Below are 19,444 nucleotides of genomic sequence, written 5' to 3'. Positions count from 1 at the left end.
ATACTAATAGAGTCCAGAGGAAAATTTGTTTACTCAAAGATATCAAGACTCAATCAGCAGCAAAGTGTAAGCGGCAACGCCAAAGTATGTAGGTCATGTTGCCCTTCTCCCTCCCTCTTGCAGCGTCACCACTCTCCCTCCGTCGTTTTTTTTTTTTTTTTTTTCAATTTCTCTTTTTTAGTTTTCTCTTTTATTAGTTATTCTAATGAATTCAGCCCATGGATTTCCTAAGATCTAAAGGCCCAAAAAAAGTGTTATACTATTTGTCAAAATATATGTCCCATGATCCAGTACCATGGTAACTACGCAAGCATCACACTCAAAAAATAACAAAACTATATAACAATAGACCTAGTCTAAGAGACTTGAATCTCCAAGCAAAGCACATGAAAATCCATATTAAAGCCAAAACTCAAAGAAGCAACCACATCAGCCACCATATTCTGCTGTCGAGAGATATGACGCAAAAAGCAATCCAAACTCACAGCCAAAAGCTATCCCAACAGACTAGATAGAGAATGTTTTTTTGGTTGCAAACAGATAAAGATTTAAATTAGGGGAATGTTATTCACCTTCTCTAATGCACCTTCTCCACCGATCTTCTATTTTCTTATTCTCATTCCACAGTGTATTTTCATGATCGGAACCGTTCATTTTTCATATAATTATTTGAAGGTCATCTTTACAAAAAATCAACTAAATCAGAAATTATTTGGTTATGTAATCGTTATCAAATAAACATACGGTAAATCAAATTGTTACAAAAACCGTTTGTTTATTTGATCATAGTTACATAACCAAATGATTTCCGATTTGATTGATTTTTTGCATAGATGATCTTCAAATAATTATCTAAAAAATAAATGATTCCAATAATGAATTTATAATGTGTACTAAGAATAATAAAGAAGAAGGTTGATAGAGAATGTGAATTGAAAAAGGTGGATGGCATTCATCTTTAAATTAAACAACTATATCTTCCGATTTGGTTGATTTTTTGCATAGATGATTTTTAAATAATTATTTAAAAAATGAATGGTTTCAATAATAAATTTATAATGTGTAATAAGAATAATAAAGAAAAAGGTCGATGAAAAATGTGGATTGAAGAAGGTGGATGACATTCATCTTTATAAATTAAATAACTATATCTTTTTCTTCCATATAATAAGAGAAATATGGGTTTACCTTTAGTACAGAAACATCAAATTAATCGCTTAAACAATTGGAAATGTTTTAGTCCCCACAAGACTCATAATTTGAGAGAGAAGCGACAAATAGAGATTCCACGTGAGAAAACCAAGTTCTGGAGCTCACTTCCCACCTCCTACAAGAACGTTCTTTTATTCTGGCATTTCTGATTTCTCACAAGATTGGTGACTAGGAAAAAGGTTTGAGTTTTCTTTCTTAAGTTAAGTACACATAAATGTGTCCTTATTTTTGTTTATTTTGTTTAACATTTATTAAAAAAAATTAGATTTCTTGATAAATCATATTTTTTAATATTAGAAAAATGAGATGCTCGAAAATTGTATCCCAAATTTAGATTCCAAATAATGTGGCAATATTTCTTTCTCATATATCAACCCACACTTTTCAAAATAAGTAATACACTTACACATATAATGTCATATCATTTACGACCTAAATTTGGGAAACAAATTTCATCTTACAATAATGTTAGGGATTCTAAATTTGTGTCCCAAATTTAGATTCCACACTTTAACTAGAAGCGTATGCTATCCACTACTCTTAAGATGGACCATGTCATTGTACCACATTTATTGTACCACATAATGTGACTTCATAGCACAATGGATTGTAGAATAATTCATTTTTGGATAGTATTTTTATTTGGATTGGGTAGTGAGTAAATGTCATATTTTTAAAATTTGATGTTACACAAATTTATAAAAACCATTCATAAAACTGGTTGGAAGCACCAAAGTACAAGCACAAGCAGGGCTGGTCAACCTGCTCTGTTGAAATCCCTAAACCCAAGAGCAAAATATACATATATTGTGGAAAATTATGATATTTGGGCACCGTAAGAGTATGCTTTTTGGCCAAAAAAGAGTACATGTGCTTTTGTTCACTCACATATAATAATCTCGCACACATATCCAAAAGCTGTTATGAATTCAACACTCTTATTAATACACACGAGTAGTGGTACGCATACAGTGTCCGTACCCTAGAACTTGCCCATATATCAGTGATCAGTCTTTGGTAACAAGTCATTTTACATTCGTGGACTGATCCTTTCCAAACCCCATCATAACATGAGTTGCGAGCATCGAACCCCTACGAGTCATTTCCATCATTCGGCCAATCAGTGGTATCTTAGCCGTTTCTTTGTTCCAAAGAGGCTTCTTGTCCCACCTGCACATATTTCATGTTCACTTCATAATTTATCTGACAGGAAAAATTTCTAAGTTTACTGCTGTATAAATCAGACTTGAACTGCACTTAAATACAATTAGAAATCTATGCTCACAAAGGATACAGTTCAACAAATCATAACCAGAAAAAATATGTTCCATGCTTCCCACTCTTCTTTTCATGGTGCGCATAGACTATGATGCTCTAAAACATTGGCGGGTCCAATAATTTTTCTTCATGCGGACAGGAAATAAAACAAACTGCTTCTCAGTCTCTTTGAGGCCTTTCATTGAGTTCCCTTGCCTCCAGCTTAAGGAAAATATGAATCAATAAACTGAGTTGCTGGAACAAACTAATGGAAAAATTTTGTTGTGTGGAGGAGATAAACTGCACTTGCCCCTACATAGATCTGCCACTGCTCTAAAACCTTATGCATCAATAGATATTGATCCCATAGGTACTGTTTTAGGACCTCTATTCTTAAAGTATTCCCTTAGGTACTGTTTTATTCTAAGAGTTGGCTAGTTCAATCTAGCTTTGGGACAGCCACAGCAGACTTGGTACAGAGTTCAAAAATTTTAAAAAACACAGCTTTCCAGCTTAGCCGCAAAGAAAAACACATACACAGCAGAGCTTTTGGACAAAGAAGGGGATCAAAGAAAACATATTATGCTCCAAATTTGATTTAAAGGTATACAGGACAAATATAATGACTGCATTTTAAAATGAGCTAGGGCATTCAATATAAGACCAAAATATACCAAACTATAGATGGAAGGAAGGTAAATATTAGAGCTTTTAGCGCATACCAATCTTCATGGCGAACAACTTTTCCTTCCAAAGTGTACAATTTGATGAGTGATATCACATCTATGTCTCTCCCCAAGAACTTGTAGTGTTGCTTGTTATCAATCAATATCTGGATTCAGTGGACATGAATGTTTAATTAGGTACTGTTACAGCATATCAACTCAATCATAACATATTTTATAAGAAATACTTTTATAAATTTGACAAGAGTTGCAGAACTAATTATAGACCTCATGATTTCCTGGTGAAATCATATTTTCTTGAATGCTGTATTCTACAATTCTTGATTCACTAAAGACCTGAAAAATAGGGAAAACTGGCCGAAGCTGTTAATTTGCTAAACAAAATGTTCAATACCAGTGAGTAGAAGATTGAAAAAAGACAGCATTTAGAATCTATCATATAATAAGTACTGACAAAAGAACTCTTCTACACCAGTCGTTCATGAAGAAAAAACTTTTAAATAGGGAATACAACCTCCTACATTCAAAAATGTTAATTTTCATAGAACCCAAGTTGCCTCATGATTGATGATCTCCAAGATAGAGATGCACAAAGTATTCATGCCATGAAATATATTCTTTTGAAACTAAATGGGCCTCATTGAGCACTAAACCAAGTCTACCATCTCGGGTTACAAAATTCAGTTTCAAAGACTTAATAATCTAGTTGTTTCACTATGCTATTATTCTGTTCCAAGTAATGTTGTGTATAATACGATAATATTAATTAATTAATTAAAACATTTTAGCCCTTACTATTGCATATACATTCAAAACTTGAGCAAGCCAGTCTAGTTTCAACCAAATTATTTGTTCAAACAAATCGCATTTCATTTAAGCCACTACAAAATAATTGTCATATCAGAACCTAAACTATCCTATAAAGGTGCAATCTGGGTTTTCATTGGTGCTTCAAAGTATTGACTCTCTAAAATGAAATTTGAAACTTAGTCCCACTATCCTAAAGGCTAGTACTTTCATTAATTACGTCCAAGTGTACACATTGAGTTAAAAAAGATATCCCTTAAGAACTTCACACTTAGCATAAAATGTAAGTGATAATAAGCATGGACACATGACCTTGCCAAGTGAATAAAATGCTGATTTGATCTGCTTCAACCTACCAAAAGAAAGATAGAACTCATGTGATACACAGAATATAATTAATGAATTACAGTCTCAGAAAATTAATGAAGCAGAAAGATCTAGCAAAGAAGCAGCTTATAGAAAAGGTCATGTAATGGCCCAAGGCCTCATCCAAAAGTGTTAGCTGAAGTTGACAATTGGATTATAGGCCGTACGTGATCTTCCCAACGCATAGCCAATGTGAGAAATCACACTGTATCACACATATACCATTGTATGAGCCTTTCCGATGTGGGATGCAACCATTTACCTACCTACGAATCCATGTTACCCCGTAGCACAGGAGGAGCAGAGCCCTTTCCGTAACAGAATCATCATCATAACTATGGCCTCTAAGTCTCATATAAGCATTGTGCTGGGTTGGTCTGAAACAATTTGTAATGGAGCAAAGCCTTATCTAAAAGTGCTAGCAGAAGTTGACATTGGATTAGCAGAAGTGGACATTTGGAATAGCAGAAGTGACATTTGGATTCCTTGGTCGTGCTAAGTACCCTAGATCTCCCCACCGCATAGCTGATGTGAAATTCAAGAGTATCACAAGTGATTCTATCTGTTGAGCTTCAGTCTCACAAAACTAACGAAGCAGCAAGTTCTAGCGAAGCAGCAAGTTCTAGCAAAGCAGCAGCTTATAGAAAAGGTGATCTATTCTCTCTGTTGAGCTCCAGTAAAGTACTGCACAATGAGGCTCATACTTTGCTGGAAGATTGGCGTACCAACAAGGAATATCCCCTCCAACTCTTCAAATTGGATATAATACACAGTTTTACCACCAAGAGCAATTATATCAGGACAACAATCATATCAATCTTGTAGGATGAAGCATATTGCGTCAAGATACAAATATATGGCATAGTCAACTTTGGAGTAATGCAGAAACTGAGATACCTACACCTACCCCTCCTGTTAAAGTGGGATACCTCAATTTTGTGATTCAGAAACAAGTTCCTGGAAAATAACATTTAATTTTCTTTTTCTTGTTTCTTTAGAAAGATCCCCAATTCTAGTGATTGCAGCAGAAGATTTTAAGTAAATTCTATAACAACTATTGTCATCTTCAGAATGATGGAAACCAGCTTCCTTTGTTCTAGATGGCATATTCCAGGAAATTATAATACACACCAATCTTATTGCTTCAGTTTATGAAAATTACCATATATAATAATAACATCAAATCACAAAAAATGTTCAGTCTTTCTAATACAATGGGTGAATTTCTCTTCGTCAGTTGCATCTTGAGGTAGAAACAAATAAACGAGCATTATGTTTTGAAATGAAAGAACAAATTCAGTGTAACTCTTCCCAGTAGAAAAATGCTTGATTTCATCCCGAGTATTGCTAACATCGACAACCAAAATAAACTAATTACTAATATCATAATTCTAGCACAGTTAAGTGAAAATTCAATACAAATTGACTAATACCAATTACTGACCCATGAGCACACATCAGTGGGTCCTCAAAGGAAGCATTTGGAGCGTAGATTTCAAAGTCAGAAGGTGTTGCACGGGAGCCATATCTGAAATGTATCAAACCAAACATCTCATGAAATCTGTGCCGGGATCAATAACCATTTTCAAGCGCAAAAATAAAATAATCAATTGAGTGCAAATTTGATGTGGTAATCATAAAGGTAAATGATCCCTTGCATTTTTCATAAATTTATTCAATTCCCAAATAATTGATCAAGCATCAAGAAAATCATTTGTATGATTTGACAATGCAAACCCACTTTTTTCTCACCGCACTAACAGTAACCGCTTCAATTATACTCTAAAACAATATCAAAGTAGCATTACTCAATTATTTTGTTACTTTACTTCCATGGTTCATCTAGAATTAGCTAAGAACACACCAAGGAGCAACATACTAACCCATTTTCATACTAAAACCACAATTTTATTCCTTTTATTACAATTCTTCGGTCTTATATTAAAACTACAACTTCACTCCAAGGATTCAATGTGAACATAAACATAGGGCTTTAAAATGAGTTTTAACAACAAGAGTTCTCTTTAAGAAGAAATAAATAAAAATAAAAAATCTTCTCTGGCCATACATTTATTTCAGAGCGAAATAGTTATAACCCAGTGTACCAAAAAAAAATAGTGAAGATACAGAAAGCATTATAGGCCTTATTATCTATAAGAGAGTGTGAAAGAGAGAATGAAGCTCACAGGTTCAGAATGTGAGGAACTATATCATCTGAAAGACGCTTTCTTGAACTTGTTTCGCATGCTCCTTTGCAGCACGCTTCCCTCGTCTGATTCTTGCTCTCTTCCTTATCTTCAAGACCCAACGTGCATATGAAACCATTTCAGTATGAAATATCAAAAACTCAAATCCCACTGAAAACTAAAACCAACCATCGAGCTTCATGGAAATGAAAATTAAAAAAACCAAATTCGGACATAGAAATTCAGAAATTAATGAATGGAACCTTGTGGGTGTTTCTCCATGGCTGGTATCGTGATGAGCGTTGGTGTTGAGCCAGACAAGTTGGAAATTTCAAAGAACGAGAGGGTGATGGTTGCAGAAGAAAAAGAAGACAAGGCAACAGCAACTGCCAACGGAAGCGGAATGCAAGCCGTGGCTTCATGGCATGCAACGTGGCCATTTTATGTCCATTTGTCAAAGGTCGGCCCGGCCCAAAATTGTCTCTAAGCCCGATTAAGCTTGACCCAACCTCTGTCCGAGCTCGATAATTTTGGATTGGGCCGGGCGAGCCCGCCCAATGATGATCCTAAGACATGTTCGTCTAGGTGGATACTCTCCAATTTCCAAGCCTTTCTTTTCTCTCTTCTACTTTGAATTTCAACAATTTCAGTTCATTAAAAGTGGATTTAGTGGACCGAAACAGACTTCTCACACTGTAAAAAAAAAAAAAAAAAAATTAGATTTTACTATAAAAGAAAAAACACACTTGTGTTGTAGAAATAAAGAGACAAAAAGTGAAAGGGGAGAGAGAGAGAGAGAGAGAGAGAGAGAGGCGTCGACGATTTTGAAGGCGGTGGCAAAGGGCGACGATAATGGAGAGCAGTGGCTGGGGGCTTGGGTGGGTCCAAGGAGTAAAATTTCGATTTCGTGGAAATTTTCGATGGAAATTTCGACGGAAATTTTCGAGGAAATTTCGATTAAAATTTCGATTTCGATAAAATTAGACAAAAACGACGGAAATTACTATCAAAATACGGAAATTTTGAATGAAACTTGACTGTATACTTATTTAACATATTATCTACTATATTGATAAAAAACATTGAAGAAACTAAATTATATAGTAGGTTTCATGTGATATAAGGTGAATATAATGTGCGCTGGAAGTAAATATTATTAAAAAAATAAGTCACTAATTAATAATTATATAAATAACACCTCAAATGGGCCATAATAGCAGTACCACTTAGTCTTGAAAGTTTTATATGCAAAATAAAAGCCGATACCAAAATATTATAATTTATAACATGAATACGCTCATACACTTAATTTTGATTCATATACTCACTGCATGTATGATGTATACGAGTATATCATGTATCATTGGTAATTGTTAGTTTGTTACACACTTACACATATATTATATATATAGGCATATATGACTGAGTACTGAGTTACTGACATCATAATAGAATATAAAGATGTATATAATTAATAAGTATAATTGTATAAACAATTCTTGATAAAAAAAAAAAAAAGTAGAAACAATCAAACAATTACAAGTGTGTTCTTAGATTGAATAATCACCTTATTGTATAAAGTGACACTCAAGACCTCATTAAGTGGTGCATGTTGTTTGTATTTTCGGTGGAGTACCAGTAAGGCAGTAACTACTAACTAGTAAGTATATTATTATTAATAGTATATACTAAAATACTAATATAAATAGCAAATTAAATAATTAAACTCAAATTTAAACTAAACAATTAAATAACTAATCAACTATTATTATTTTCTTTATATACTTTACTAGTTTACCCATCAAAGCTTGCCGACAAGTAGCCGTCTCCGAATTAAATACTCCCTTTAAAATTTCAATCCCTTCCCCATTAAAACTCTCCCCCCATCATCTATATTCTTATCTATAAATTTTTCTTTTTTTCTTCTTTTTTTTCCCCTTATTTTCTTTTACTCATCTTCTTCCTCAATTCCAATCCCAATTTGGGTTTGTACCCAGTTACCCACCATGATTTTTCCTTCGAAAAGAAGGAAAAGACCCATCAAAATTATCTCATTTTCACCTCAAACTCTGCAATAAATCATCACCCACTTTAAATTTGCAACTTTTGGCAATTGGGTCTTCCCCAAATTCCCAAAAAATGATTCTTTCAAAGAAATTTAATGTGATGCATGTAAAATAAAGAGGGGGAGTTTTCAAGAAAGGAAGAAATTAGAGATTGGTGTGTTTTCAAAAGCCTGACCATTACTTTCTTCCAAGGCTGTCACTTGTGCCTTCGCTATCCTTTTTTAGATGGCTTAGCTACCCAGCTTTATTTATGGAAGTGCATGTACTACTCAGTCTACTCCTACTCTTAGTCCATTATTAAAACTCTTCCTCTACAACCATTTTTTCTCATAGCTTCAATCTTCTGCATATTCGTCTCTGTTCGTGTTCTTCTGTCAAAACTGGGTTGGTCTTCATCGTCAAGAAATGGTGGAGGGTCTTAATTGGAGGACTGTTTCCATGTCTATCAGACCTTCAAGGTCCCAGAATTCAACGAAAGCATGCAACAAAACTAGCTCTATTGCAAAGTCGCCGACTATCTCACTCTCTGTCCACCATTAAAGACTCGGACTTCACCAACCTCGTCACCGGCAAAAAGCACAACGAGATCGTCCTCAAGCTCGACCCCAACAGCCAGACCATCGAAGACGACTTTCTCGGCGCCAAGGTGATGTGGACGACCGAAGGGCAGAGACAGTCGCGAAATTTCGACGAAATTTCGCCAAATTTCGTCGAAATTTGGGCGAAATTTCGCTGACAGTTTTCAAAATTGCAGGTGAGACAGCACCGAAATTTCGCCGAAAAGTTAACGAAAATTAACGGATATGGTATAAAATTTCGGGACCCTCAAAAAACGAAAATTTCGCCGAAATTTCGCCGAAATTTTCGAAATTTCACTCCTTGGGTGGGTCAAGTTGGATTTTGGGTTTTTAAGTTTTTAAGTTTTATTTATTTGTTAAGTCTTAAATTTTTTTTAAGGGTAGAATTGAAATAAATAAATTAGGAGTCAACTCAGTAGAATATGTGGGTCTACATAGAAAACTTTGATGGGACAAAACCTAGGTTAAGGAAAAAAAAGTACAACTTTAGTATTATTGAAATAATTTTGGACACACTCAATACTACCTTGTTAAAACCTTATTAAGAAAAAAATCAGTGGGACAAAAACCTAGTAAAAAAAATAATATAACACACATATGTCCTATATAATAAACTTTTTAATGCTCCCTTTGCTTAATACAATTCAGTTTAGAGTCCATTAATATATAGGTACTGACATCTAATTTTATTAACTAAAACCACCTAAAGTCTCATTTTTCCTTTGCGGACCAACTACCACAAACTCATTCTTCATTTGCGGACACCACACTACCACTAGATCCCAAAATACCATGCAAACATCACACCACCACCACTAGATCCCAAAATACCATCTGAAAATAGACATAACAAAAACATAACATGCAGACATCTTCCAAAATACATGCATCAACGCATCACCAAAAAACGGAAACTGAAACTGCAAGTCCGCAACTCCAATAAACTGCAGTTTCAATTCATTTGCAATTCCAGAAATTACAGTTTATGCAGTTTTGGTTTACTTGCAGTTCCAGAAACTGAACTAAACAAAAAAAAAATCAAGAACCTACTACTGATAAGGAAGACACGAGAGTGGAGTTGGCTTCCCCAATAACTTTCTAGGCATTGTTATAGTAAGGAACTTGGCTTGTTCTTTGGCAACGTTGCGACAAGGCTGAGATCAGAGTCAACATCAGGGCTCCAATCGGATCTGGGGGTTGCTGGGTGTTTTGAGCTCACAGAGATGAAGAGGGAAGAAAAGAACTCAAGAGTGGTTCTCTCGTCGCCATCCATGGCCGGATTCACACGCACGCCGTTGAGGAAAGTTGCAGCGAAGGTGAGCAAGAGATAACAGAGAGAGAGTGCTTGGGGAGAGAGAAAACGTAAAACTAACATTCTAACCAACCCAGCTGGCAAGCGCATCACATGTTGCCTGAAGTAGAGTCACATGCTCAATTACCTGATTCTTAATAGACTAACGTAATTCTTACATTATATAAATAATGGTAGTAGGGGTTACAAACAATAACTAATATGTAGTCTATAGTAATTAATTCTTCAGTTTATATAACCGATATATACTATCACTATTGCAAAACCAAAATTTTTTATTTTGCCATTGCAAAACCAGAATTTGTCTTCTTTAGAAACTCTCATAAAAATATTAGCATTAATATATAGTAATAACATTCATAAATTGCATATCTAGTTTTTATGAAACTACCAAACTTGCATTTGTTGGGTAGCTTGTTGGAAGAATCATAGAATTACCCATAATGCATCCAAGTTCGATCCCCCCTCCAACAACTCAGAAAAAAAAAAAAAAAAAAAAAAAAAACTACCAAACTTAATAAATATCTAAATGTAATTGTATCCATCACGAGAGACTATGTTTACTCATAATTAATTCTAGACCATTGAGAAAAACTTTGCACAACAAGTTGTGCTTTATATCTTGCAATATTTAATTTTTTCATTGTGTTTTCTTGTAAACACCCATCTATAACTTATAAGGTTCACAATGTGCAGTGTTTAGACTACTAGTCTGAATACATTGTGTTTCTCTAAAGAGTTTAATTATATATTTATGAATTGCATCTTTCCATTTCGTCCAATAATCCCTATGTCTACATTCATGAACATTTTGTGGTTTAATATTATAATCAGTTTTTATGATCTCAGTAGTTATTGTGAATGAAAATAAATAATTTACTAATCATTTCATTGTGATCTCAAAATTCATCATTGCATGCAAAATTTATATAAACTTCTTTATTATGGGTTTTTGTACCTCATCTTATATATAAGGATTGAGTCTCATCATAGACATTTTCTTGTTCTAAAACTGAACAACTATGATGTGTGGGTTTTTTCTTTTTTCTAAAAGATTGCCATGGGTTTTAAGGAAAATATGATTTGACAATCATTGGATATACGGAATTCACAAATAAAGAATTAGAGGAATACCTTTTTTTAATTCTTCGATGAATAGAACTATCCTTGATCATGATGGCTTTTTCATTTCTTGATTGATTTACTATATATTGCACCACAATTATCGTTCTTTTAAGAATAGTCCACATAAGATATTATTTAGGCAAAAGATGAGAAAAAGAACTAGATGTGCTAACAAGCGGCAAGACTCTCTTTTATCTCTATGGTTGGCAACAATGGTATTGTATGAATGAGTTTATTTTTCTTAACTTTCAACTTTCTTAGGACCCTAAAGAACGTACTTGTATAACTTACCCAAACAATGGACCACTCTTACACTTAATCCATTAAATGGGATGACATTCATATTTATAATATGAGTGAAATAACTTAACTCCTAGATTGCTAAGGTGGTCAGCCTACATAAGGTGATTTGGTGTTAAATTTTGTGGATATTTTTACAAAAAGAGGTTGGGAGGGCTATGTGTCTGAATTTTCTCACTACATGCTATTGGCCGTGAATTTTATGCCAACTTTCTCCCAAATTTTTGTAGTGCCCAAGTTACTCATGTGTATGTCTGGAGTAAGCAATGCCATATTAACCCTACTGAACACTTTGTGGACTTCTGAAATATGGCATGTATGATTTTGTCGAATTCCAAGCTTTCACTTCTTCCTCGACTAAAGAGTAGCTTTTTGCTATTCTAGTTTTATGAGGTTCCTAACTACATTCCCCTACCAGGTGAGAGGCTAGTTAATGGCCTCTGTAAGCATGTTTATAGGATGTTCTACCTCATGATTCGATCCAACATCTTCTCATAAATCTTTCATATCCGATGATGTTGGTCGTTTGATTGTTGCTATCACTACAACAATGAAGTTAATAGACAACGGTAAAAAACCGTTGTCTATTTGCCCAAAATTTTGTCGTCTAGGCGAGTGATATCTATAGCATATTTAGACAACGGTAAAAACCTGTTGTCTGAATGGATTAATACAACAGTTATAATTTAAAACTGTTGTCTAGTATCCACCAAAATGCATGATATTCATCTTAAACGGTTGTGTTGAAACCCAATACACAACGTTTACAGATACAAAACTATTGTATTAGTAATGATTTGACAATACTTATGTGCTATAATGTTGTCCAAAGTATTATTAAACATCTATTTTAAGAAACATCGTTGCATAATTAAGTATAAAACTGGCATGAATGTTAGTACATAAGAAACTCAACAACAGTTTTTACTAAAACATGTTATTTTAATTACTTATACATATCATTTTATACCTTAAAACCGTTGGGTAATCATATTCTCCACAACTTCTTTTAACTATATGTGATGTTAAGTTATGCGTATGACAAGTAATTTTTTTTTCAAAAATGTTGTATAGATAGATGATACACATCAATTTTTTGGTTAATCCTAAACCCTAAACGTTTTAACTGTTGTTAGTAGGTGTGTTATACAATGGTTATTTAACTAAAACCGTTGTCTATGATTAATTAACATAATTTTTTTAAATTTAAAACTGTTGTTTGTTTGATTCACATTTTAATATCCCTGCTTGCATCCAATTGAATCCCCATTAATTCCCTGCTTGCATATCCAATTGGAATTAAATCTCATTAAATCTCTGCTTGTTGCATCCAAAGTAATCCACAAATATTGATAACTCAAAAAGATCCATGAATTCATTAAATTGGAATTGGAGTTTACAAAGTCGATCATGATAACAAACCCATTCACACATCCCTTGCCAATTAATGTATAGCCCAAAAAATTATAAGTAACTTGATAACTACAAAAAGTACTTGTTGATTACAAAAACTATAAAGCTAGGGATGACATGGTCTAACCTAAGTAATCGTGCAAAGTCAACCATATAAATACCAAAATATCTGACTTTGCAAGATTAGCTAGTCAATGAACTGCTCCCATCATAATATTGCATGTCTACACAGCCTAGCCAGTTAGCTATACAAAATATTTACCAAAAAATGCTTGTTAAACCCAGCTAGCGGACTTAGGGAAGTGAGGAGTACGTATTGGATCTACATATAGCGCACCAGAAAGCCTGCCCATTCAGCGCGTACTTCATCAATCTGGTCCTGTGAGTAGGTGTTGTCCTTTCTCCTTTCCCACTGAAATTAACTATGGAGTAACAAAGGGATTAACATAAGGGAATACACCAATAAGAAATTCAACATTTTTGTTTAATTAACCTTTATTTTTTAGTAATTGAATGAATCAATAAAAAAAAGGAGCAGGGGAAACCCCTGAACCAAAGAACAAACATACAAAGCAAGAACAAACCATCAAAATAATGATCTAAGTGACTTAAAAAACAATTAACCTGCCATAACCATCAAGTTAATCATCAACCATCAAGTTAATCATCAACCATCAAATTAATGATCTAATTGACTTAAAAAACAATTAACCTGTCATAACCATCAAGTTAATCCATCATCATCATAATTAACAAGGGTTTTTACACAATTGATCCAAACCACATTTTAAACAAAATGAAACATGTCCTAAGTGTAATGAGGTTGCAGCCAAACCATCATGTTATCATGACACCATAAAACATGCACACTGTAACACATGCAGTATACCAACATTCAACATTCAAACTTGGGCAAAGTTTAGTAGACAGCAGGAAATTGTTCAAAGGTCTTATTTGATTTGGTAAGATTGAAATAATTCTAGTATGCATGCTTAATTAGATGAAAGAGCTTAATTCCACTTATGACGACTACACAAAAAAAGTGAACCCTAATATCTGTTTAGAAGTTACAAAAATTCAGGAAATTTGCTGGCCAATTAATCAATTTCATCAAAGGGCAAGTCACCAATCAATTAGTCAACATGACAAAACAAACAGGCCAAATCTAAGCATAGGTCCAAGAAAAGAGTTGCATGACCCAAAGAAAGGTGGGATTTTCAAAAATAAACTATCAAAGGTGCACAACAACACAACAAATGATAAGCATATGTAAAATGAGTTACCTAAATACACCAAAGAAAAAAAATCAAAAATAAAAGAGAACAAGCGACTTGGAAACTAGTAGGGCATCAAGTTGCAGAAGCTCAATTAGACCCTCCAACAAAAAATTAAAACTAAAAGTCATTGAAGAGAAAGAGAGACAACAATTACAAAGAACAGATAATATTCTTTTATACCTAAATTAATAACTTCTTTGTTTTCATAATGCTACTATGAACACATGCAAATGTGCGTAAGACTTAAAATCTGTCCCAATTAAGTCTAGGCCAAATGCTACCTAGGACTTAAAATCTGCCCCACATGCAATTAACCTTTCAGCTTATTAAATTTCAAACTTCCCATGATATATATATATATATCCTAGTATATATAGGATATAAATCAAAAAGATGGTCTCTTCTCTTCCCTCCCTATCGAAACAAAAAAAAGCATGTATTAGAGAATAGGGAAAAAAAGACAACAAGAAAAAAAAAATGGATGGAGAAATTATGTCCATTGTAAAGAAAAGTAACCTCACTCTTTGAAGTCTCACGTGGAGGACTATGGGGGTATTGAATTCCTTTTGAGTTGGTTGACACCTGCAAATTAATGAAAAGGGTCAGCTACTATTGGTATAAGACAAAGAAAAAGTATGGAAATCCAAAGTCAGCAAAAAGAGGACATGTGAAAGGGATTAAACTACCAAATAAAAAATTATTTTTCTTGCTCCATGTCCCCACATAGCAATGAATGCTGCAAATTTTCTTAGATGCTGCAAAGTCTACACATACGCATGGCAAACAAGTTCAATTCAGCCCAAAAGTAGATACAAGATCAAGTTAACCCAAAAGAGAATAGTCTTGCAGATGAGTAAGTAAGTGGTTGCTTTCACCAAATATTTATTTGCTGAACAAAGAGATAGGAAATAGAGATCAGAAAGATGAAAAATAGACATGCGTAAAGTGATCTTGCCTACGTGATTGCTTTGTTAGTGTTCTTTCCCTCCTGTCTAAAAGAATTGGCTTGCTTTCAAAATTAGAGGAGAGGGGTTCTTGCTGCTTCCAATTTGCAACCATGTTCTTCTTAACCTTTATTTAACCTATTATTTTATTATAATTTGTTTATCACCATCTAGCTAGTCCTCCATTTTCCAACCCCTGCTTTCAGATTTCAATCATGAAGTCTCCATTTCACCAACTCAAAGAAGTGAGACTAGACTTAATATTTCTTTGTATCATCAAAGACAATTTTTCGTGAATTTATATGCCACTGCAACAACAATTCATGCTTACTTATTGATGTCATAGGTTATAAATTAACAAATACAAGCAGCAAACTACAATAAAAGCAAACAAACAAATTAGGAGCAGAAAAGAGATAGAGAGAGAAAAACATCTACCATGAGGGGGATAGATGAGTAAGGCCCAAGCAAACACCATCTCTCCAACCACGACAGACTCTGGAAGCAACGATGACCATCTGATCATCCACAAGTGCAAGGATTTGCAGAAGGAGCTCCATGGGAATATCCTTCCAATCAGTGATCACCCTTCCTTCCATTTTCACTTTCCCACCACAAAAACCAATACCAATTCCACCAACCATCATAAGCTTCTCAAAGCACAAGTTCAAGTCCTTTCCAACCATTTCAAACCCTCCTCAGTCCAAAACCCACCACCGCCTTTCACAAAAGAACAGAGAATTCTTCCTCGTTTGTGTCACCAGCTAAAGAGAGAGTAATATGGATAAGTCATTGCCAATTCCAATACACCTTCTATTCAAACTAGTAAAACGACAATAAACTAGAATACCAAAGCAAAGCGCATGTGTAAAAACCTTAGAAACTTGCAGAGATGTAGCAGAGCACACTCATGAACACACAGATCTCCTAATCTTACATTGCTGAAGAAAAATGCCCAGTAAACAAGCCCAATAAAATGCAATTTACACAAAGGAGAGAAAACGAAATACTCAAATGCTGAGATGGGTTATCTTCTTTGTTATTTGTTCTTCGAATACAAGCAAATCTGATAGCCCAAATGAGCATCTCTAAGCTCAAAAAAACAGAAAAAAAAGATGGGCTTGATCTGAGTGCAAGTTTGAGACACAGAGACAGAGATATTCAAAACTCACTAACCAAACACCGTACATCAAAATGCAAACAAGATAGAGATATTCAAAACTCACCGATCAGCTTCCACACTAAGATTAAACACAAGCAGATTAATCAAAACCCAAAAATCGAACTTGTCTGTAGAGTTCGATTTGTCCACACCAGAGTCTCTGATCAGCATGATCTTGAACAGATAGTCGTACTCGTGGTCCACTCTATTCGCCATATAGCCTCTCCTCTCCAATTTCAGAAATAAAAAAATCACAACTTAGCCCTAAAAATGAAAATTAAAAGCCCTAGAAAACGAAAATAAAAAAACATCTAAAGAACAAAAGATGTTGAAACTCAAAAAAAAAAAAATAATAATAATAACCTAACCTTGAATCAGTAAACAAAATAGAGAGACATAGAGAGAAAAAGATGAAGGAGTATTTAACGACGCTCTTGACCTTGGTTCATCACCAGATCTAAGAGAAACCTAGAAAGAACAGAAGATCCAAGCATAGATCAAAAATGGTGGGCAAACGGACCCAGGTTATGAGACTACAAAACCCTCACTGACCATTTATCACCACAAGTGTAATCAAAGAGAAAAAGCAAAATGAGAGAGATTACCTGTAACTGGAATTTGTTTTGCTTATACCCATTAAACTATAGGGCAAGGTGAGAGGCAGCTTTTGGGTTTCGATGGTGAGGACGATCGAGACTGAGAAAGAAAAGAGGGCGAGGGCGAGGTCGAGGGCAAGGGTGAAGTCAGAGGGCGAGGGCGATCGCGAGGTCGATCGAGGGAGGGTGTGAGAGAGATAGAGAGAGTGAGGAGAATAGAAGAGAAAGTTTGATAGAGAGTGAGAGAGAGAGAGAGAGAAATAGCAGATTGAGAGGGTTTGAGAGGGAGAGAGAAAGAGCATATCGAGGGAGATAGGGAGAGAGCAGATTGAGAGGGTTTGAGAGGGAAAGAGAAAGAGCATATCCAGGGGTGAGAGAGTTTGAGAGTGAGTGATAGAGGAGGACACAGATCGAGAGGATTAATTAAAATACTGTAGCACCGGTTTTTTTCATTTTCGTTCGCATACACAACGGTAACGACTAATAAGTGTTGTTTAGGCAAGTTCATAAAATCTATCTCACAAAAAATCACTGTATTTCATGCATAAATACAACGGTTTTTTTAAAAATTGTTATGTTTTAAAACTACACAACAGTTTTAAAACAACCGTTGTGTAGATAGTGTCGTCTATTTATATTATTGTAGTAGTGTATGGGCACTCCTCATATTCTTGTTCATTTGCTTGAAATCCTTTATCATCGTATTATGGATTCATATATCACTGTTCATAAGTTGAGTACGAGTCTATCCTTTCTGGTTCTTATTACTTGTCTTGCAAGAAGTATAATGTTCCCTTGTCTTCTCTTGATGAGCTACACTTGGCAGATTCTTATGTTGATGGAACGAATCAAAATCGCAATGATGCAGAGTCCAAACCCAGGTTACCTATTACTCCTCCTCTTGCTCATGCTACTAGTACCATTCTTGTGGATCAACTTGAGCCTTCATCATCATCCACACCAGGATCAAGTGGTACTGATGATTATGTCATGTTAATGGCTTATCTTCAGAAAGAGTTTTCGAGTTTTGATGATCTTCAAGACCTTAACACCTAGACTGATGAGTTTCAGGATGCTGTTGCAAATGTGCAAAACCGTGTGTGAGACTTTCCGTATAAGCATGTTGATTTATGCTTGTTTTGGTGTTGTTTTATTTTTTGTTATTTCAATTGTCATGTGTTCCATTCCCTTTGTCTTTCCTAGCAAAAAAGAAAGACATTTTGGGTCTAGTTAGGGTTATTTTTCTTTATGGATTCTATGTTTAACATATATATATAGTGTTTGTTAGTGCTTTCTTGTAGGTTAGCTTGAGCGAAGACTAGTTTAGGATTGAGTTTTGAGTTTTAGTTTCATATGTATTTTATTTAAGATGTTTTGTCTAGAAAATATCAAAGAGGGAGATTGTTAATGTAAACTTTGTAATTGGCTATTTCTTAAGACAAAAACATCAATATGTAAGCACTAGGTTATGATAGTTTATGTGAATCAAGTTATGGTCATGTTTGAAGCAATAAAGTAAAGCATGTTAATCGATCAAGGTTCAAGTCCGAAGCGTTTTTCAAATTTGAGTTTCGATTCAATCCTTTTAGGTAAGGTAATATGACTTAGAGACCTTGCATTCATTCTAGGCGGTTAGATTCATATACATATATATTTTACTTTGATTTGAATGTTTGTTGATCATTTGATTGTTTTCAGAAAATTAAAGGTTGATAAAAAACATTAAAAAAGTAATTTTTAGTGCAAAGGACCAATGCTTATGAACTTTTGTCAGTTTTGTGCTCTTCATTGTAGGATCGATCTCGCGAACTTTTTCTAAAGCTTGACTTTTTCTAATCCAAGTTTTTCAAGGTTTTAAATCCTACTTCAATTCTAATATTTCCATATAAGGTTTATGACTTATTTCCTACTTGTATAGGGTATTGGTTTCATATAAATATTTAGTTTTTTTATAAGGCTAGTTTTCTCACTCATATTATACACTTTTGAGAGATTGTGCATTCTAGGTTTTTAGTCTTAGTTTATTATGATTCTATGAACATCTTTATTGTATAAAAATTAATCATATAGGATAGTTCATGATGCATAAGCATAGATAGTTTGAATTGATTGTTCCTAGTGTATCTATTCAAGCTATCACATTCATTCATTTATTAT

At 34.3% G+C, this 19,444-nt stretch overlaps 1 protein-coding gene across 1 annotated transcript; it reads right to left on the bottom strand.

Moving 5' to 3' along the window:
* Positions 1–1,988: 1,988 nt before the first annotated feature.
* Positions 1,989–6,937, bottom strand: LOC147291352 (Nuclear transport factor 2 (NTF2) family protein). The gene is made up of 7 exons (XM_086238082.1): positions 6,778–6,937; positions 6,515–6,623; positions 5,773–5,856; positions 4,275–4,314; positions 3,423–3,491; positions 3,192–3,301; positions 1,989–2,382 (listed from the first exon to the last, which is right to left on the bottom strand). The coding sequence occupies exons 1-7, from the start codon at positions 6,794–6,796 to the stop codon at positions 2,238–2,240; spliced, it is 576 nt and encodes a 191-aa protein (XP_086094208.1). The 5' UTR covers positions 6,797–6,937; the 3' UTR covers positions 1,989–2,237.
* Between the last annotated feature and the right edge of the window lie 12,507 nt (positions 6,938–19,444).

Source organism: Dryas octopetala, chromosome 3 (assembly GCF_963921425.1).
Source record: "Dryas octopetala chromosome 3, drDryOcto1.1, whole genome shotgun sequence".
NCBI lineage: Eukaryota > Viridiplantae > Streptophyta > Magnoliopsida > Rosales > Rosaceae > Dryas > Dryas octopetala.
Note: the sequence above shows the minus strand (reverse complement) of the source record. Positions and strands in the feature narration are given on the sequence as shown.